This window comes from Triturus cristatus, unplaced genomic scaffold (assembly GCF_964204655.1).
Source record: "Triturus cristatus unplaced genomic scaffold, aTriCri1.1 SCAFFOLD_189, whole genome shotgun sequence".
Lineage (NCBI taxonomy): Eukaryota > Metazoa > Chordata > Amphibia > Caudata > Salamandridae > Triturus > Triturus cristatus.
The window spans coordinates 729,049-751,482 of record NW_028187520.1 but is presented as its reverse complement, the minus strand read 5'-3'; the positions used below and the strand labels follow the sequence as shown (position 1 = coordinate 751,482).

At 47.5% G+C, this 22,434-nt stretch overlaps 1 protein-coding gene across 1 annotated transcript in view; it reads left to right on the top strand.

The window, feature by feature from the left end:
- Nucleotides 1-17,927, top strand: part of LOC146771115 (phosphoenolpyruvate carboxykinase [GTP], mitochondrial-like) — a 97,440-nt gene extending 79,513 nt beyond the window's left edge. Inside the window, exons 8-10 of the mRNA XM_085640349.1 lie at nucleotides 2,602-2,739; nucleotides 4,728-4,823; nucleotides 17,146-17,927. Of these exons, the coding sequence (XP_085496475.1) occupies nucleotides 2,602-2,739; nucleotides 4,728-4,823; nucleotides 17,146-17,600 (689 nt within the window). The 3' untranslated portion in view covers nucleotides 17,601-17,927. The remainder of the gene's footprint in view (nucleotides 1-2,601; nucleotides 2,740-4,727; nucleotides 4,824-17,145) is intronic.
- The last annotated feature ends 4,507 nt before the right edge of the window (nucleotides 17,928-22,434 follow it).

The following is a 22,434-nucleotide window of genomic DNA, read 5'->3' as shown; positions in this document are numbered from 1 at the left end:
GATGCTCGGGGATCTGAACTGTGAGGGTCAGTGGTAGAGTTGGGAGGCATGGAGAACTGGGTTCGAGGCACATCGAGAAAGGGAGTAAACCCTGTGATAGTTATGACACCAGAAACTAGTGGATAATGCAGGGTAAGAAGGGACATGTGTTCCATTTTCAGGTCTCGTCTGATCCAGCGCTTTAGCGCTGCTCTCGCGAGAGATTTTGTTAAAGGGGGATCTGGAAGTGCAGACGAGTGCTTTTCAGGCCTCCAAATACAGTGCATGTGCGCCGGGCGCGCGCACCATTTGTCAGCCTGCCTGATCTCTTTCGCGGGCGCTTTGATGTTCTCAGTGAGCCGCGCGGCCACTGAGAACATCAACTCGGCCGCTAAAGTGCTCACCATTTGCCACCCCCTCCCTTATCCCACTTCCTGCTTGTTTTTTTGGGCTTACAGTCTTCATGCCCTCTGGCTCCTTCGTGCTGCTTTACCCTTCCCTCTGCTTGTGCTTCCTATCTCCTCCCACTCCTGCTGTTCTTTCTTTTTTTTTAAAGTCATTTTACTAAGCGCCAACGCGAACTGAAGGTATCGGAGCGCTTTACATGAGCACCAGTTGCATTACAGACGGACGCATTCATTTTCATGGATGTACAGCCAGTAGGTGTGCAGGGGCGGGGATCTCATAGCAGCGGTTCTCAGAATACTGTACAGTCAGTACAGTGAGGCTCAGTTCTGCAAGCCTCGCGCCCTGTTGCTCATCTTGCTGCCAGCCTTTCTTCGAGGGTGGCCTTCAGGCTCACACACCTCGCACCTAGCCACAAACCACAGAGGTCGAGCATCCTTTGAACTGGTCTCTAATTAAAGAAATGACCTAGAAACCAAAGGCATTTCACAAGTCATCGCGCTGCAGACCATGCGCACGTAGAGTACTGTCAGCACACGGCTCCCAAGCCAGGAACTTTATTATGAGATCCGCCTTATATTAGAATGATTCAATTCAGACCTCTCCGTTTCGGACCGGGGGAATGTTTTAGCGATTTAGCAGGCAGACAGACATTTGCATTTCTTCAATAAAACGAGAGCGAAATGGGCTTTGACTCATTAAACTAGGGAGGTCCGCCCCTTAACAAGAAAATCCATGCTTTAAATGGACAGTTATTAGGTAGCTGCACTTTTTAATTTGAAAGGCACAGTTCCGTATTTTTAACTAGCAAACTTTTAATGATAGCGTATCTGCACTTCTGCGTTGCAACCAGGTATCCTGGGAGTCAGAGTACCTGCACTTTAATGTTTAATTTTTAATCAATGACTGAATTGATGACGTGTATGCCCAGGTGTGCCACACTTGTTGTGTTGACACCAAAAGCTCCGGGGGGACAATGCAACCAGTATTCAAGCATTAAAAAAATTAAATGCATAAAATGTTAGACAAGTAGCAGGAGACAAAATATGCAAAATGGCCGTGATGCAAACAAAATGAAAACGTGAGAATTACATCTATCCAGGAAACGATGCATGGCTATAGAGGGAGTTTTGTTATGATTTGACTGATTTATACTTTTTTCAACGCACAATACATATAAGGGTCTCTTGGCGGGGGCTTCGTACTTCCTGGAAATAACATTTCAAAGGAGCCAGAATTACCGGGTTTTCTCTAAAACATATCAAAGCAGTCTGGTTCGAGGTTTAGTGCTTCAGTGAACGCTGAACCTCATTTGCCAGATAATCACCGATTGCGAGTAACCCTTCTAAGAAAGGGAAATTACAGGATCCTATTGCACAAGCCATCTGTGTTGTCAGGTTTCGCTGGCACAGCGCTTGCGCAGTACCCATGGCAAAACAGCCGGTTTATGTGTGCAGGTCCGTCATGCTCCTTTTCCGAGAAAGACCTAAATAAGCAAATTTGTGTAAATGCATGTAGTCTGTGTGGACCTGGGGAACTGGGTTCGAGCCTCGGTAACGACGCTGAACATCCTGTGATTCTAGGCAAATCACTTAATCTCCCTGTGCCTAACAAAAAAATGAATGTGTGTCCTCATGTAACGTAACCGGTGCTATGTAAAGCGCTCTGATACCCGATTGGATTTGGGTCAAGTTTGCGCTATATAAAACTCTGCTAAAAAAAAAAAAAAAAAAGAGCTCCTTTCAGGGGGAGTTCCTTGGACTGTCAGATCCAAGCTGCACTCTAAAGGATCATTTGTTACACGCCCTCATCCACTCTCCCTGTCACCGAGCCACCTTTCACACTCCTGGGCGACATGAAACTTTAGCAGACACCGTGGACCGCACAACATCTCAAAAATTAACACGCATTGGCATAGCCGATAGGTCTCGTTTTTGGGACCTTTGTAAGTATTTAGTTATGCAGCACAATATCCTTGGTGCAACACCAACTGTTGCATGGCTAAACACTTAAAAGGTCCCAAATGCGAGTCCTATTGGCTATGCCAATGCTTGTTGGTCATGGAGACCATTCTACTTGCAAGGTGGAGGGGGCGGAGTGTTATCGTCACATAGTCTCAGGGATGCTTGATGTCTTCTTCTCCCCCCCCCCCCCTTTTTTTTAATACATTTTTGTTTATTTATATTAACCCTCAATCTGTTCCCTTCTGTTTTCCAGGTGACAAGGAGCCATGTGCCCACCCAAACTCCCGTTTCTGTGCTCCCGCAGGGCAATGCCCCATCATTGATGAAGCCTGGGAGTCGCCAGAAGGAGTGCCCATTGAAGCAATCATCTTTGGGGGCCGGAGACCCAAAGGTAAGTCCAGTTAGTGGTATACATGAGAGAGGGGGGCTAGTGATGCCATCAGCTGCTGATGAAAGGTGATGGAGCACTGCTTGTGGAGGAGGTCGGGTGATCTTTATCAGTGAAATAGTACATTTCATAGGGTTTTCCCCATCTTGCTTCATATACGCATGGTGGGTATTTGATGCCCATAGGCATTCACCATTGCTGATAACCCGAAATACATGAAAGTTGTTGAGAAATATATAGCCACCATTGCTAACACCAGGCTTGGAATTTCATTGATCTTAGCCTTTTTTTTTCCTTTTTCCTCGTTTGTACTCTGGGCCTGAGGCTTCACTGCCTGTTTTTAAAATTTTTATTTTACAGAGTTTTATATAGCCCGAACTTGACCCGAATCGGGTATCGAAGCACTCTACATGAGCACCAATTGCATTACATTTTTGTTAGGCAAAGGGAGATTAAGTGATTCGCCCAGAATCACAGGATGTTCAGCGTCATTGCCGAGACTCGAACCCAGTTCCCCAGATTCGAGGTCGACCGCCCTAGCCGTTAGGCCAACTCCTCTCCCCTGGAAACTTTCACCTCCATTTATACCCCAGGCCTTGGGATTTACTGCTCCTAGGTCTTCACCTCCATTATGATCTTCCTCAGGGGTGTTTATAGAAGATAGTTTTCACCTCCAGTGTTTCTTTTCAGTGCATACTATTATTCAATAAAATGCGGGGTCATGGCGTTTTTTAAATGTCTATTAAAATCTTAGAGGGTATATTGTGCCTATTGCTTTTCCCATCATTTATATCACCATTATACATCCTTCGGGATTAGAATGCACAGCCCACAGCATTTCAGCTCCATTATTACCACCCAGGAGTGGTAGTAGCGGCTCCTGGTGGGAGTGCTGCGGAGCGGTGAGGCGGGGCGGAGGTGGTAGAAAACCACAGAATACGGCCGAACGGAGGTAAGTACATTAATAAATAAATAAAACAAATCACATTGCGCACGCCGCAACGCCAAATGTGCGTAATGTAATTAGTTTTATCTATTTATGTACTTACCTCAATTTGGCCGTATTCCGTGGTTTACTACCCCCTACCCTGCCCCTCCCCCGTCCCGCCTCACCGCCCCGCAGCACTCCCACCAGGAGCCACTACTGAGGAGTGGGAATTTATTACCTGTAGACAGTCACCACAATTATTAGCCCGCAGGGCTGGTTATTTAATATCCACAGCCATTCACCCATACATAGCTCCATGGGGGCAGGTATTTACTGCTCATAGCCTCTCTCATCACTTGGCTCTCACTCTCAATACATGGCTGTTTACTTCAGTAGCTTTTCCCCTCAGTGAATACCCATGTGGGGTGGATCTTTACTTCCCACATGCAAGCCCCACCCCCATATCTTTGCCCACGATCTTCCAATTATGGTTTTATAAATGGGATTTGTGGTGAGCTGGTTATCTTGAGGCGCACCACTTATTTAACATGGCCCTCCCTCCATTGTCTCTGTCTCCCATGTCACATCGCACATGAATCAGGTTATGACCTCATCTAAACTGCAGAAGTAATCTTTCCATTATTTGTATTCCAAGTAATGTGTGGGTCCCCTTACCTTGCTGCTTAAAATGATCCCTGTGAATCTCAGGGAAGTCCACCCTGGAGCCTCAGGGCCTGTTGAATCTTGCTTTTGGAAATGCCTTAAGTAGTGAAAACACCTGGGGCACTATTTGGGTATCTGGGAAACATTCAGCAGGTCCCATGATCAGTTTCAGTCTGTGATGACTTCATCTTGTTGTGCACATGCTTGAAACTCAATGTAGCCCAGTTATTAAACGCAGCATATCTGACAGTGGCATTTTTATTGTGGAGCAGTAGCTGCGAGGTTTGCTGTGAGGTACCACTTAAAGGTCACCGCCTAACTCTCAGGCCTCCCGCCTTACCCCTTGAAACCCCATCAGTTTCTTTACGGTGTTGTGACCTCTGCCATCTTTCACTTCTAGGAGTGCCTTTGGTGTACGAGTCGTTCAGCTGGCGTCACGGGGTGTTTGTCGGTGCCGCTATGCGATCAGAGTCCACGGCAGCAGCTGAACATAAAGGTAAGACCTGTGCCAAACCCAATCTGCATGTGACAGCTGTGGGAATGCCTCCATCGACTTGTTTGGCAGAAGCATGGGGAGAGTCACCCAACATGGGGCCTTTGAGAAGTGGATGCCAAGTGTTAAGTGCCTTTCAAGGTTAGAGGTATGCCAGCCCACTCATTGTGGTCTGAAAGTAGCTTGGCAGAGACCTTACCCAGTGAGGTCTGAGATGCAGGATCCTTGCCCATCATGGCTTCACTGTGAGTAGTAGGGTCTGCCTAGTATTGTGTAAAAAATAAAAAAAAGCAGATCAGCAGCGTTAACCTAAGATGGGGTGTGTATGTGTTTGACCTCTACGTAACCTGACACGTGTAAGGGCTGTATAGTAGTTACATCCATTACTGGACATGAGCTAGGTCTCTAGATGAGGGACGTACAAGAGGCTGTTGGGCATTTTCAGCATGGTAGGCATACAATCAGTTTTAGAGATGCAGTCGCTCTACAAAGTGGTGGGATTGAATGGTGAAAGGCCAAACCCTTGAGATGCCATGGCTAAAGATAAACCCTTCTGAGGTCATGAGCCTGCAATTCAGGGGTTACTTGCCTGTGTAACCTGTAACGACTGTCCGACTGTTAGGATTTCACCAGGCCCTTGCTCCTCATGATGCATGAACTACAGACCACTAGGGTCTATAGAGGCGATGCAACAAACAGTTTAGTATAAACGCTCTCTATTGCCTTTCTCACTGTAGTTTGTCATTTGTACACTTTTTTCTCTCTATTTTTCAAAACTTTACACATATCTAGATTAAGGACAAGATTTTGATTGGGGCTTACATATTACTCCCTTTGAGCTAACAAATGCTACCGACCTATAGAGGCAACACTAGGCAGAAACTCATTGACCAGTACGGAGAACATAGGACTACTTTATTTCATCATGTCGGACTCAACTTTTTAACCTTGGCGAAGGTAGCAAAAAAGTTATAAATAAACTACTGTTTATCTCCAGGTGATCCTCAGTCACCTCTTACAAGCCCTTTCTACATATCGCCTAGGCAACCCATCCACTAAGCGCTCCATCTTTCAAGCCTGTTGGGACTTGCTCAACGAGGAGCAGGACCAGAGGATGAAGCACTCATTCTTAGTGGGTGAGGGTCCTTGTTATCTAAAAGTAAGACCTCCATGAATTTAGGTAGAACACAGTGTTCGAGGCATGTGGGCTGCTGAATTCATATCTGTGCATAGATCGCCACCTAGTGTTGGGTCCGGATGTTTGCATGTTGTTGTCCTGGAAGAGTCTTCGAAGTATCCTGAGATAGGTGACTCCTCCCCTGGACCACAGTGCGCATGGGCATCCTCTCCATCCTCAGATTGTTTTTTTCCGCCATTGGGTTCGGATGTGCTTATCTTGACTCAAGTTAGGAAAAACTTTTTTCAGGCCAAAAGGCCTTTAGTTTGCGTCGGTACTGTTCCCGATCGGTATCGACAGTTACTTGTTAGTTTACTGACTTCAGCAACAACTTTTTCGCATCGTATCCGACCATCGACCCTACATCGACGATGGAATCGAGGACACCATTCAAGCGGTGTCCTGTTTGCAATGCGAAATATCCCCATGTCGACGTCCACCCGGTGTGCAACAAATGCCTTTCACCGGATCACGACGAATCCACATGTATGGCCTGTGCCCGATTCCGATCCAAGAAGACTCTCCGGAATCGACGAGCGGCGAGACTTGAAGCGCAGCAAGCGGCACCGGCCCCGACCAACATCTTCAGCGCCGAGGACGAAGATGTGGAAGGCGTGGAGAACCTACCCTCCAGCCCTGCTTCCGAACACGATTCCGGATCGGAAGACGTCGAAGAACAACTCTTTCACAGAGAAGAAGCCGACACCGAGGTAGGAGACTACGATGAGGCCTTAGGGGCCGAAGAAAGTAGCTCCGGTGACGAGCAAGGCCTACCCGTACAGACGGAGGATGCCCCAGTGCGTCAGTCAATGGCTCCGGTCGAGGGATCGCCTTCGGGCCTTACCCAAGACCTATCCCGCAGTTCTTCGGCCCCGCCATCTGGCCCGGCCTCGGACATTCAGCGACAGCCATTAGTGCCCAAAATGACTGGTTTCCCTTCCTCGAGAACGAAACCGAAAGTCGTATCGGTTCCACAGAAACCGAAACTGAAAGTGACACTGGTCGGATCGAAGCCCTCTACACCTTCGACGCCAGCCAAACCCGTCGGCACCGACCGCACCAAACGGGACTTCGGTGCCGAACTCGCAGCAGCCGACGTCGGCACCGACACACGGAAAAAGGCCATCGGTACCGCCAAGCCGCCTCGGCCCCCGGCACCGAAACACTCGGCTCCGGCCACAAAGGTCAAAATGGCCGCTGCGTCGCACATCGCTCCGAAAGCAGCACCGAAGGCCCAATCATCGACGTCGTCGACAGCTACTACCTCTCCTCGACTCGATGACCCCGTGGCCCCGAAGAAGTCCACGCCTGCCTCTGCAGAACCGCTCGGCGCCAAAGAACCGTCGGCGTTCCAGGGTCGACAAGTTGCAGCGTCCTTGCAACGCATCAAGGAAAAAGCAACCCTCCAGGACACGTCGGGCTCCGAGCCGAAAAAAGCTCACAAAGCTTCTCCAGCAATACCCAATATCACTTTTGGACTGCCACCATCCACGGCACCCAAATTGTTTGAGATCAGGACACGTGTCACCCAAACTAGGATCACACCTGCTGAACGTTCTCCTACGGAGACGTCACCGTCCCACATCATCGATGCCGACACCGGCAGACTTATGCTCCAGAAGCGGAGAATATCTTCCGAGCAGCCTTTGGACTCCTACCGGATCCCGTTAAAGAAAAAGCTGCCAGCGGATTCGGTACCAGTTCTTTATGAACGTCTCCATACCTCCTACCTAGATCCACAGCCCTTCTCTCCGACACCCTCCGAAACAGATGCTTTGGAGGACTACATGGGTGACGATGTCCCCTACCCCAGAGAGATGGACCCTGAAGGCCAACAGGACCCTGACCAGACTTGGGATGACCCTGTAGACCCGGGTGCGCCTATGGATACACAGGACACGCAGCTATATGGCGCAAAAACGTCTCCCACAGAGGACACTGCCGCATTCAACGCCCTCATTGAACGTGCTGCGGCCAATCATGGTGTGCCACTCCACTCTGACACAATCGAGGACGATTTTCTAATGGATACTTTCGCATCCTCAGAAAGGAATATCAAAACTCTACCCATGCTGAAAGGTGTCCTTAAACCAGCAAAGGACATTTTCAAAGAACCCACTAGGGCAAGAGTAATAAACCCCAGGATCGACAAAAAATATAGGTCGGCGCCTGTGGACCCTACGTACATTAGAGGACGGGTTGCCTCTAGATTCCATTGTAGTCGCCAATGCTCGCAAAAGGGCGCACTCACAGACTACTGGCGAAGCTCCTCCCCCGGACAAGGAGTCCAAGGTGCTAGAGACCTCCGGCAAACGGGTTGCAGCACAGGCAGCTAATATATGGCGTATTGCCAATACCCAGGCGCTCCTAGCTCGCTACGATCGCTCCCACTATGACACATTAGAAACCCTACTCCAACATCTCCCTGACCAATACAAAGAGGGAGCAGAGATCCTCATCAGGGAGGGACAACTCCTCACAAACGCATCCATTAAGTGTGCACTGGATGCCGCAGATACAGCTGCTAGAGCAATAAATACCAGCGTCATGTTACGACGACTTGCCTGGCTACGAATCTCCGGATTCAAACCTGAGGTTCAAAATAACATCCTCAATCAGCCGGTCAACCCCGACTACTTGTTCGGACCGGAGGTTGACACCACCCTAGAAAAAATTAAAAAGGACACAGACACTGCAAAGTCCATGGGGGCTCTCCAAACACAGTCCTTTCGGAGTGGCTCCTTTCGTCACCCCGGAAATAGAGGAGCAGGTAGAGGACAGGGGTCACAGCAAACCTTCAACAAGGGCAACACACAAAGTACTTACGATAAAAACACCCGGGGTGGATATCGTGGCTCCAGCACAAAGGGTAGAGGACGCGGATACGGCAATACCAGGTCCTCCCCCAAGAACAAACAGTGACGCCCTCTCCCTTCCTCCCGACCACACAACACCTGTCGGGGGAAGGCTACAAAGGTTCCTGTCCACGTGGAACTCCATCACCACGGACAGGTGGGTCAAAGATATTATCAAACACGGTTACTGCCTAGAATTAACCTCCACTCCACCCACCATACCACCAAAACACCGTCCTATGTCCTCAGAGCACTTAGCGCTATTACAGCAGGAAGTGCTAAGTATGCTGGAAAAAGGCGCAATAGAGGTCGTGCCCGTCCGCGAGCAAGGTACGGGGGTGTACTCCCTGTACTTCTTAATCCCAAAAAAAGGACGGGTCACTCAGACCTATACTAGACCTGAGACCCCTCAACCGCTACATTCTCTCCGAGCATTTCTACATGCTCCCCCTACAACAAGTCCTCCCGCTGCTCAAACAGGGAGACTTCCTGGCCACACTGGACCTCAAAGATGCGTATTTCCACATACCCATTCACCCCTCACACAGAAAATATCTCAGGTTCACTATTCATGGACAGCACTACCAATTCAAAGTCCTTCCCTTCGGCGTGACAACCGCACCCAGAGTTTTCACAAAGTGCCTAGCTACTGTGGCTGCACATCTAAGGAGGCAACACATACACGTCTACCCTTACCTGGACGACTGGCTTGTTCAGGCAAAGTCAGCCCAGCAATGTGCCAGCCACATGTCCCGCACCATTCACCTCCTTCACAGTCTGGGTTTCTCACTAAATTACCCGAAATCACATCTCCAACCCGCACACGTACAACAGTACCTAGGTGCGACCATAGATACTCTGGCAGCCACAGCTCAGCCAAATTTAGTGAGAATCAACAGCATGCAAATGCTGATTTCCAAGTTCAAACCCCAACACTCCCTTCCCGCGCGAGTGTTCATGCAGCTGATAGGCATGATGGCCTCCTGCATTTTCATAGTCCCACACGCGAGACTACATATGCGCCCGCTTCAGGAGTGCTTAGCACGTCAATGGAATCAGGCTCAAGGACAACTAAAAGACCTAGTGTTGGTGAGCGGTCGGGCATACAACTCTCTGCATTGGTGGAATCCACAAAACCTTTGCAAGGGCCGACCGTTCCAAGAGCCTGTTCCACAAATAATACTGACAGCGGACGCGTCTCTCCAGGGATGGGGAGCTCATGTACTCAATTACACAGTGCAGGGACTATGGACAATACAGCAAAAGAAGATGCACATCAACCTTCTAGAACTGATGGCAATCTTCCTGGCAATGAAAGCATTCAAAGTACACTTGTGCAACAAAGTCGTGTTGATCCGGACGGACAACATGACTGCCATGTACTATATAAAGAAGCAGGGAGGAACACACTCTCCACAGTTGTCTCATCTGGCTCAGAGCATGTGGAAGTGGGCCATGCAGAGGAACATATTCCTCATGGCGGAACACCTCCCCGGCAAGGACAACCAGATGGCGGACCTGCTCAGCAGACACAGCCACCAGATGCACGAGTGGGAGCTACATCCGTCAGTACTCCAACCGTACTTCCAACAGTGGGGTCACCCAGAGATAGACCTATTCGCCACAAGCGAAAACGCAAAATGCCAAAGCTTTGCCGCCAGGTTCCCACATCCGCAGTCGCAGGGCAATGCGATATGGATGAACTGGTCCGGCAGATTTGCGTACGCTTTTCCCCCAGCACCATTGATACCGCTGGTGGCACGCAAACTCAGACAACACTCACTGACACTCGTCCTAGTTGCTCCAACATGGGCACGCCATCCATGGTACACCACCTTTCTCGAACTTTCCGTGGTGCCGCATCAAAGGCTGCGGATCAAACCCGCGCATTTGACGCAGAACCATGGAGAGATTCAGCACCCAGATCCACAACAGCTGAACCTGGCAATCTGGCTCCTGAAGTCCTAGAGTTTGGCTACCTAAACCTGCCACCTGACTGTATGGACATCATTAAGGAAGCTAGAAGACCCACTACCAGAGCTTGCTATGCAGCCAAATGGAAAAGGTTCGTCATTTATTGCAATAATAATGACATTAACCCGCTAGACGCATCCATCCAAAACATAATTTGTTACCTCTTACACCTATACCGATGCAATCTGGCGTACACCTCAATACGTGTCCATTTGACCGCAATATCAGCCTATCTCCAGAACAGGCAGCACCTCTCTTTATTCAGAGTGCCTGCCATCAAAGCATTCTTGGAAGGACTCAAACGAGTAATTCCTCCAAGCCACCCACCAGCTCCAATGTGGAACCTCAACTTGGTCCTCACACGCCTGATGGGTCCACCCTTTGAACCTCTACACTCATGTGAGATTCAATTCCTCACCTGGAAAGTAGCTTTCCTAGTAGCAATCACTTCTTTGAGGAGAGTTAGTGAACTCCAGGCACTAACCGTTCAAGAGCCATTCATACAGGTTCACGCCAACAGGGTCGTACTACGTACCAACCCCAAATTCATGCCCAAGGTGATATCGCAGTTCCACATGAATCAAACCATTGAACTGCCTGTTTTCTTTCAAAACCCACAAACTGTCGCAGAAAGAGCACTCCATACACTAGATGTAAAGAGAGCCCTCATGTACTATATAGACAGGACTAAAGTCTTTAGGAAAACAAAACAACTTTTCGTTGCCTTTGCCCCACACCACAAAGGTAACGCCATCTCCAAAGCAGGTATAGCCAGATGGATCGTTAAATGTATTCAAATTTGCTATCAAAAAGCTAAACGCACATTAACGATTCCCCCACGAGCCCACTCAACACGTAAGTTAGGGGCCTCCATGGCTTTCATGGGAAACATTCCTTTGCATGATATATGTAGAGCAGCCACCTGGTCCACTACACATACCTTTACCAAACACTATTGTGTAGATGTGCAATCAAAACAGCAGGCAGCTGTAGGACAGGCTGTTCTCAAAACTCTTTTTCAGACCGCTGCAGCTGGCACTGGTAGCCGCCGCTAATGGGAGGTACTGCTATGTATTCTATGCACATATATGAATTCAGCAGCCCACATGCCTCGAACTGAATATGCTACTTACCAGTATGCATCTGTTCTTGGCATGTAGGGCTGCTGACATTCATATCGCCCACCCTCCTCCCCGGCGCCTGTAGCAGCTGCAGCTCTCAGAATTACTGTATAGCATGGTCATCACTTTCTGTATCTACTCCATCACTGCCACAATGGCGAAAAACAATCTGAGGATGGAGAGGATGCCCATGCGCACTGTGGTCCAGGGGAGGAGTCACCTATCTCAGGATACTTCGAAGACTCTTCCAGGACAACAACGTGCAAACATCCGGACCCAACACTAGGCGGCGATCTATGCACAGATATGAATGTCAGCAGCCCTACATGCCAAGAACAGATGCATACTGGTAAGTAGCATATTCATTTCTGCACTACACCCCAAGGGAATTTACACTGCGTTGTTTGGCTATTGTATCTGGCAGGATGTATGGTGGATCAATTACATTCCTCTCCCACCCCCTTTCTGAGTGTTTGAATAAAGATAAACCCAGCCTCACCCTGAAGCAAGGTAAAATGGATACATTTGCGAAGTTAGATGGCATAGCACCGATGGACCCCGGGTTTGGCTGTGTCACAACAATGCAGGTGCAAGCCACCTTGACTCATCAGTCTCTGCAGAATTCATTCAGTGATGATCCAGTTCTCATGCTCATCTCCATAGATCAATATTAGGGCAGTGGGCATGGGTGTGGTGCTCCCCCACCAGGATCGAAGAATACGGTGAATCGAGTCAATGAAGCTCAGGACTGAATATCCAAACTTGAAGTGGTTACGGAGGTGCAAGCCAACAAGTCTGTATTTTCTAAATAGATGAAGTAGAGGATGCAGCGAGACGAGCCTGCCACATCAGTCTAAGATGCGTGGGCTTCGCAGAGGGTGTGAAGGGCAATCATCCCGAAGCCTTCCTAGAGCCAGTGGCGTACTCTCTCAGATGGTTGGTGTGCTTGTTTTGAGGTAGAGCCTGATCATTGATCCAACAGCCTCCTGCAGAGATCACAGTGGGGTAAACTTCAATTGAGCGATATAACCCATTAATAACAGACATGGCACACTAGACTCCAATGGAGGACTTCGTTGCAGCTGCTTTGTGACGGCATGTAGCTTACATTATGCATGGCAGCACTGCCATGCCTACAACCAATAATACACCTTTTTTTCAAGAGTGCACAGATCCATTTCTAAGTTCTATTTTTTTTATTTTTTTTATTGAATGTGAGAATGGTAACCGAGGTAGACCTTTTAGCCACAGGGCTCTCAAAGTACACCCCAATTGGCTAAAGACTAGAGGGAGGGGAGGCAAGGCTCAGCAAACCAACATGTAACGACTTAATGCTTGGGGTTAAAAAAACACTAGTCTTAGCAACACTCGTTTTAGGATGGCCCTACAAAAAGAAACCGAGAAATTCCATTGACTTAACAAAGGTTCCATTGATTCCCCAGCAATATTATGGAAAGCATTTTAATCCGTAGTGAGAGGCAGGGCTGTAGACTACATCTTGAAAATAAAACATGGCAAGCAGGAGGAAATCTGTGCTGCAGAGTTGGTACTCCTTAACGTGGAGGGACTATACAGACAGCAACGCCACTGCTTGATATTAAGAATGGCAAATTGCAGTATCGACAGCTTCTCACAGAAGAGGCCAAAATCTGTGGTTATTGCCCAAAGCCAGTTTTACGACCAAGATGATAAAACTGTAAACTTATTCTACGGACTGGGGACTAAAAAGGAAAATATACACCATTTCGTATACACCTGAAATACGGAAGGGCAGAGAGTAACAGACCCAGCAGCAACTGGAGCACTGAGTTCTAGCAGGGAGGGCGCTCTCAAATAGTGTTACCCTGAGGCCTCCGTAGCAGATCTTTAACTGAAGAGCCTCACTGACATGACGAGCGACCCTATTGACTACCCCATTACCGAGGAAAAAGGTGACTGGCGCTATTGGGCAAATGTCCTCATAGAAAGCCCTGGGAACTAATGGATTCTCCGTAGAATTAGTAAAATTCCACTCCAGCACACTGGACCATATCTATTGACCACGCACACAGCTGCAAGGGAATTGGGTGAGATACCGCAAGACTCCATTGAGGTGGACATAACCACAGTGCGTAAACCTGAGTGTCCAGTCAACTGCTGCGACAATTTCATTTATGTTGAAGCTATAATATATGTGATGTCACAAAAGTCAATGCATATCACGACTAACAGCACTATAACCATGGCCTGGTACTAGCAGTCCTTCAGATAGACTTTGACAAGACTTTAATAATCTGAAATGGGAGCACATGTTTGCCCTCATATGACTGAATCCAGGCCAGGTCTTCCTTGCATACCATAGCTGCATTGTGGCTGAGACTAGCACTGAGCTTAACCGCCAACCAGATACATTTAGCACCTGTGACAGGAATGGGTTAAATTAGAGACCATGCAAAGTGCATGGTCTCTGGTTTGATCCGCTCCTGTTAGGATTGCTTAGAGAAGTGAGGGTACCATTTTTATCAGGAGAAGTGTGGAAACGCATGGTGATAGGAACTTGTGGAACACTACATATTCCGGAAGTTTCTCTCAAAGAAATGTCAGGGAAATACGTGATTTTACCCAAAGTTTGGGGTTTCCATGGCATTCTGAGTAAGAAAACTTAGTGGGAGCCATGCAAGTCGCGCCAACCTGGACTCCATTGGGTGTTTAGTTTTCAGAAATGTCTAAATTCAGAACGGTTTCCTGGTTGTTGGCTGACCCAGAGTCCGAATAGTGCTGCCATTCAGCATGGCAAGTGACGGGAAATTGGGATTTAGCTCAATTGTGAAAACCATATGCCAAAACTACGCCTAAAAGAATGCAGATTTCCTTTTGTTTGCCATGGGAATGCTCTGGTCCTCATGGGGGATCAAATAATGTTAGGGGTATATGATGTCAAGACAGCCCCCATCCCATTATTTCTTTAAGAAATATCCCTGGCATCAGTGTGCTTTCTGCCAGCTCCCGGGAAAGATTCGGGGCAAATTCTCCAGTCGTCCCCCGGAAAGGGGGACACAAAGACTTCTGGGTAGTCTCCTGGGTTGGAGGCTCATAAGGATGCCAGGGCTTACTGCGGGTAACTCCCGCCTCCAGTTACCACCAGACTTCAGGGTGGGGGAGTTCTGCCCCCAATGGGGCCAGTAGGGTATAAACTACTGGGCCCTTTCTGGCATGTCCTGATTCTTGGGCGAACCGGCCCGAACTCTTCTCTTTTGACAGGGGGTCTATGGAATAGTCAAGCTGCCAGATTGGAACTGACCTGGTATTGTAAATCGGTCTTTGACGAGGATCCAGGCATGGCAGATTTTATGGCATACTACCAAGCGTTTTACTTAGCGGTCATGACTGACTGTATGTTTGTTACCGTGGAATACTCTGAGCGAGCTTTGGGTGATGAATGGAATAACACCTATACATGACATCTGTGGGGGCTGGGTGGGGTAGGTGTCAGCAGTGATGATCTACCAGCCACTAAGATAGTACTGGTAAGAAGCAGAGACACCTTGCATGCCCTGGGGTGGACAAATAAGCTAACAAGAGAAACCCATCCCTGTGCAGGGATACTCCCAACATAGTGTTGCAGCTGTTGAGGGTTTCCAGGGCTGGGGTGTACTTGACATCTTTATAATAGGGATTGTGGTCAATTGTAAGTCTACAAATTCATTCCCAACCGTGAGGAAGGAGTTTGGACTTTTATAGCCCCAGTTCTTCTGCTGCTTACAGCTCCGCCATGCACTGACACTCTACCAAACCATTCTTGAGGAGCTCCCCCAATCCACCCATTAGTGGTGAAACTCACCATGTCTAAACTCACAGATAAAAAGATAATGTGAATGTTTAAAGCAGTGGTGATGCATACGCCAGGCACCTTCTCCGTACTAATAGAGGCATAGGAGGCTTACGTTGGTCCCTTGGATGTAGTGGAGCGGCTTACTGCACTGATGGCCCCTAGCCCAATAGCCATATCGTCAGCCTACAAGCTTATGCAATTTAAATATTCACGCCATGCATACTTCACAAGAATAAGACTCTGGAATATTGGTAGATACTCTCTCGCAACAAACCCCCTCGCCCCTCCCACCCCATCTCCCCCCGCCCAACATGTATGAAATGTCAGCGAATGGTGACTTTCATTAGGGGCTTCTGGGATGCAGTGCTGGAGTTACTGACAGCATATTAGGGCACCGAGCAGTCCTCAAGCCCCAGCCCCCCTTGTGCTACTAAACGGTCTAGATTAAATGGATTTAAACAGATGTTGCCTTACTTTTAGGGACCTAGACTTGAAAGACGCTAAAAGGGAGACTGATCGGCACAGGAGGGAGGCGGCAGCTCTAAGCCTGCTTAAGCAGGGATAGACAGGTGCAGAAAGCTAGACAAAACAATAAATGAGGCTCAGAGCCACCCACAGAAGCACAGCAAATGGTGGGAAACGAACAATATCGAGATGCCTCCAACTAATGCACTCCATTGTGTTTATAAATGTAGTAATTGTTCTTGCTATGTTGCACTTTGTTATATCCAGTTTTACATGCTGTGTATCTAATGTCTGCTCTCTGTGTCTATGGTGTCTGTGAGGTGATGTAGAACCCTGGTGTGCAGTAGATGCCACCAATCAGACGGAGGAGCTCAGAATGGCTAGGCCTGAGCTGATGCCAACATGCTTCTGGTGGGGTGCTATTAAATATACCTTCCCTCAATAAATCAACGTCATGCTACAATTGCTTTGGACTTCTTTACTTAATAACCTACTTCAATCCACTTTTACGTACGGATAGGACTAATGTGCTTGGTACTCGCAAATGGGGGGATGTCACTGTTCCATGCCCCCTGGCATTTTCTTCTCCTGTTGATTGGTACATGAATAGCTAGTAAAACAGTTTATTAAACAATGAAGTCTAAGAACTTTGTAACAGCGCCCCTAAGGAGTCTCGGAGTGGCCCACTCAGAATGGTGTTTTTGAGATATATGGTAGCAAAGCCACCATGTTATCATTAGGAGAGACACACCGGATGTAGTGTCTTTGAGAGCTTTTTCCTAGTTGGGGTCTGTGAGAGCCACAACTCAAACGGTCTCTAAGAACTATGTGAGTCTGACCCAACATGGTGTCTATAAGGACTTGGCAACGTTACCCAAAATATACAGCTGTTTACCGTCTTCCCTTCTTTCTTGTCTCCCAGGGAAAGTCATCATGCATGACCCCTTCGCCATGCGCCCATTCTTTGGATACAACTTTGGCCACTACTTATCACACTGGCTGAGCATGCAGAACCGTCCATCTGTCCACCTTCCCAAGATCTTCCACGTCAACTGGTTCAGAAAGGACTCCGAAAACAACTTCCTGTGGCCCGGCTTTGGGGAGAACTCGCGAGTCCTGGACTGGATCTTCCGTCGTGTGGATGGCGAACCTGGTGCCCGGGTTACACCCATTGGTTATGTGCCTGCAGAAGGAGCACTGGACTTGCAAGGGCTGCCCCCAATTGATACAAATGAGCTCTTCTCCCTACCCAAGGGTTTCTGGGAGCAGGAGGTAGGCGAGGTCAGGCACTACCTGACTGAACAGGTGAACCAATACTTGCCTGGTGAGGTAGTTAGTGAGCTGGACGCGCTGGAGGAACGGGTGAAGAAGATGTGAGTGTCTGAAGGAAGAAGGTGCAAGTCTTTACTGCCTGGCTGCTCTGTTAGTGAGGGAGTAATGGTTACACTCCTACAAGGGGTGAAACTGTGAAACATTCCATTGTTTACATGATTTTTTTAAGGACAAAAATCTGATTATTTTTCAGGGAAGACACTCTTCATCATGAACCATAGACAGCTTTCTGTGGGGAGGAAGGGGAGGGAAATAGGGATTGGGTTGGGTCTTTCCGGTGTTTTTTGCCTTTTAACTCTCTTTGTACAGAAATAAATTGAGGGAAGTGTGTTTTCTGTACTTGTTGAAGAAAAATAAAGAACTATGCTGTGAGTTTGGATTACTAGACTCAAGTCTGTTTGCGAAAAATGTTGGAGGTTTGTTCTCCTGTCCTATTGCAATAACTGGTCACTAAGGAAAATCAGTGTGGCTCATTCATTTAGCAAGGTATCTAAGAGACTAAGGTTATGTTGCACTCCAGTTGAATAACCACATTACTATATTTAGGAGTTTGACTCTTTGGGAGCACCCACATTGACAATTAATAAACTCCAAGTCCAGTCAGAACAGCTACTTTTGTAAATACAATATTTCCTATTTACAGGGAGGTTTAATAAGCCAGCTGAAATTAATTTATAGACAAAAACAAAGAAAGGCAATAGGTTCTGATTCCCAGATACGATCCAAGACTTCTGTACAGTGACTGATCACCCGGAGGCTAGATCTAGGCTGACCCTGGTTTCCCCTACGGGAACTGGGCAGGGAAGGTGTAGGCTTGTTACACTTGCTGTCCTAAATTGTACTGCATCCCTGCAGTTAGGTTTTGGGGATACTGGCCTGATAAGTCCTTGTGTCTCTGGTCGGATTGTTGCAGCGCGGAAACCTGCGTAACGGGAATCAAGGCAAAACCCGTACCGAATAGCATCCCTTTATCACAGACCAGACATCACGTTAACACATTCACTCATTCAATCACTGGTGGGGCCCATAACACCAACATTCACACTTCACTTCTTACTGTGAAGAAAAAGGCTGAATTATGCCTGGCGGCGCAGGGTGCGCCTGAAATCTTCTGAGTTCGACTTCTAAATGTACAGAGACACGGAACACTCTGTTGCCATAGGAACTTCAATTTATTAGCTGCAGCTAGGTACAGTTATCCTAGAAGTACATCAGTGGTAGGTTCTCAGGAGACTGCCACTTCAATCCGTGGCTCACAGTCTTTTATAGCGCTTGAATCCCCTAAAGCAACAACCCCCTCAATGTGCAATAAAAACGAACAAATCATCCACTAGCAAACATTCTTTGTACAAGATACAGGATAATAGGTAATAGAAATTCCTTCCCTAGGGTCGTGTTCTCTACCTGACCCTATAGGCCAGGTGGCATGAGCATTCCTAAGTTAAATTAATTTACAACAGGACGTGTTTGCGTGTTGCAGGTGGTGATTCGTAAAACAATTGGAGAGGCAGAGAAAGATCACCAAGGGTCAATAGATGGTTATCACGGGAATTAGTTGCTTCGAGCCGGGTCTCAGAATGTACTTCGCTCAGAGAGACAGAAAAGGTCGTTTAACATGTTACAGTACAGAGTATGGAAGAAACGCTACGAAGGTTGTCGGTGCCTGAGTGAGGGCAACATCGCAATGGTGTCAATACGCAAGATGGAGCCATAATCAAATTTTCCTCAGACCCTCCTTTTGCTATTACTCAGGCAAAAACACTGAGGCTGTTGTTAATCAGAATCGACTTCAATAGCCATGAAATCTACAAGCTGTTGTTGCAGCATTATCTTCGTGTTCTCTGCTTTCTGAGATACCGGATTTGGAACACACAGGGTGGCGTCTAGCCCGCATATAGCGGGACCACATTGTAGGCAAAGGCAACATGAGAAGAGAATAGCCAAAGTTGCTCCGACAAAGGTAAGAATCTTCCTTCCCCATGTAGACAGTAGTCCCCAAAACCATCCCATCAGAGACCAATTCCCTTCATCCTGGTGAACTGACTCAGCGATCTTATGTAGTCTAGAGATGGCTTGGTATACTGTAGGGGCGTTGTCTGGAATATAAATTCAACAGCTAGATCCGATCAATTTGCATACGCCCCCACAAGAATAATATCTAATACCATCCTGTTCTGAAGCGTGACAAGGCGGTCAGCAACGAGTTCTGCAGTGAGATTACTCAAAGCTCCAGCTGTTTCATTGACAGTGGCTTCTACAACTCGGATTAGTTGTCTTATGTCTCTACTGTTGGCTATTGGGCCCCAGAATGGAAGGAGTCCCTTCAAGACATCCCCGACTTCTTGTCCTGACGTATCCTGGTCTGACGCCACCCTTCTTTTCTGTAAATGATGCTTGGCATCTGCTATATATGCAGGGGGCAACAACCAAGCGATATAACAAGTGCCTCTCCAATTACCAGGTAGAGAAGTCTAAGCCTTATTTCCACACACGAAGTATGTATTACGTGAGGGAACCATGCGAGGCCAATCTGTCCCATTCAAGGTCACAATATGTTGGCATTTGCTTGTACCTTTATATTCTAACCCTCCTTTCCTAATACAGAATGGTGCTTGTCCAGGTACCACTAGAAAAGTTTGTCCTTTTCGAGAGGTTTTATTAGAGGGCAGGAAATACAAATCCGTAGATCTGGTTTGGCGATCAGCATATTCTGACTTCTCACTATTCGTCCCATATATCCTTTTTCTGTCCCGCCAACATAAATGGTATAGATGTACTCCCAAGCTCCTTACATCTCGGGTATCACCATCTCCAGAAAATACCCAACTGGCACTCAATTCCCACCATGCACTACACGAACCATTAAATGAAAAAGGAAGGGTAATGTATGGTATTCCAGTATTCACCGAACTTGGCAGAAGACCACAAACCCAACAGTTTGTCGCATTAGTAGCCAATTGATGTTGGTGTAGCATAGAAACAAATGTGTTGTTACGGAATTCACTCCTTCTTGACTCAACATGAGGTGGTAGAGCGACATGCGTATGCATTTCAAAGGTAACTTTGGGAGTAGGCTGCGTAAAAATTAAATGTAATCCCCATCCTATGCAAGACAATATAATACACATTAAAATCAATATTATTAAAGCCACTACAAAACGATTATGCAATAATTTACAATGCTTCGTGCTCATTGTTTGTATTTTGTCCGTTCCTTTTTTAACAGTCATTTCCATCTCTAAATGTTGCCCGTGACGGGAGGTTGCTTGACTCAGCTGTGATTGTCTGTAGTTCTTTTTATTTTCCTACAAGTCCCACAGGCCTAGAGCCACACCTTGGGTCACAATTCTGAGACTACGATCACGGCCCTGCAACATGTGGAAATCGGGATACAGACAAAATTAATGAGGCACTATTGGGGTATTTTTGTTCAGTCTTGGCCTCAAATCGTACCTCTGGGAACCAGGTACAGTTTGTTCTTGGAAAAGGAGATGTGGTTTAGTAGTGTCCAACTTCAATGCCGGTGGTATAGCTGCTTGGAGGACCTCGTCGTCGTCATTCTTTGATCTGGCAAAGTCTAGGTGTGCATCGCTAAACAGTCCAAATCTTGGTATTCTTTCGTTTTCAGAGTCGCTAATTGGGTTGCGAACCCACTGATCATAAGGCAAAGGTAGGGGCACTTTCTTGCAATGTACCCCATGTACCCAGTTCTTTTTGCCGGCCACCTTCACTGCAGTACGCGTTGCTAGAAGTACTTGACGAGGTTCTCTCCAGCGAGGTTTCAAGTTCTTCGACCTCTGGAAGTTTTTAATGCAGACCCAATCTCCGGGCCGTATGGTATGACCAGGGTCTGTTGAAGCCTGAGGCAAAGTATCTTGTACCTGTTGGTGAAGGACACATAACTTAGTGGTGAGATCATGCAAATAGTCAATTAACAATGGATGCTCTATCTCAGAGTATTTCTTTGGCCTTGGGACTCCCCAAACATTTGCAGGGCGCCCAAACACAACCTCATAAGGACTAAGCCCCATACGGGAATGGGTGGTTGTTCTGGTGGATAAGAGAGCCAAGGGCAAGGCATCAGGCCAAGCAAGACCCGTGCTGGCTTGTATTTTCGCGAGTTTAAGCTTAAGAGTGCCATTATAGCATTTCACCAACCCTGCTGACTGAGGATGGTTTGCTGCGTGGAACTTTTGTTTAATGCCAAGGCCTGTACATACTTTCTGCATGATCTGACCCACAAATTCACTTCCGTTGTCACTCCAAATAATTCTGGGTAACCCAAATTTCGGCAGAAACTCCTTCACAAGGACTTTTGCCGTGGATAGAGCAGTATTATCTTTCAGGGGATAGGCCTCCACCCATCGGGAGAAGGCACATACCACAACAAGAATATACTTCAGATTGTTACATCGTTCCATGTGAATGTAATCTATTTGCAAAACCTCAAAAGGGTACGTTGAGGGAGCAAAGTGGCCTGCCGGTGTTGGTGTACCCTTCCCCGGGTTATGCATCAAACATATAATACAATGCTTAACCAGATTGTCTGCACATTTAGGAATCCCCACATTCTGCCATACCGGAGCCAGAAGTTTGCATATACCTTTAGCGCTAATGTGGGCTGGACCATGTTCCATGGTAACTACTGGGAGTACATAAGCATCTGGTAACAACCAGCGTTGATGTTCCGACAAGTCTGTCCAGCACCCTGTCACATCCAACCTTCCTATACTCTCTTTCCACGTACTCAATTCTCTCTCTGTGGCCTCTGCCTGGATCATTTTCACACTGTCCACAGTATTCTCACACATCCCTCCGTGTGCAACCCATCTAGCAGAGCCCACAACATACATGCGGCTTGTAGTGTCTCTAGCTGTCT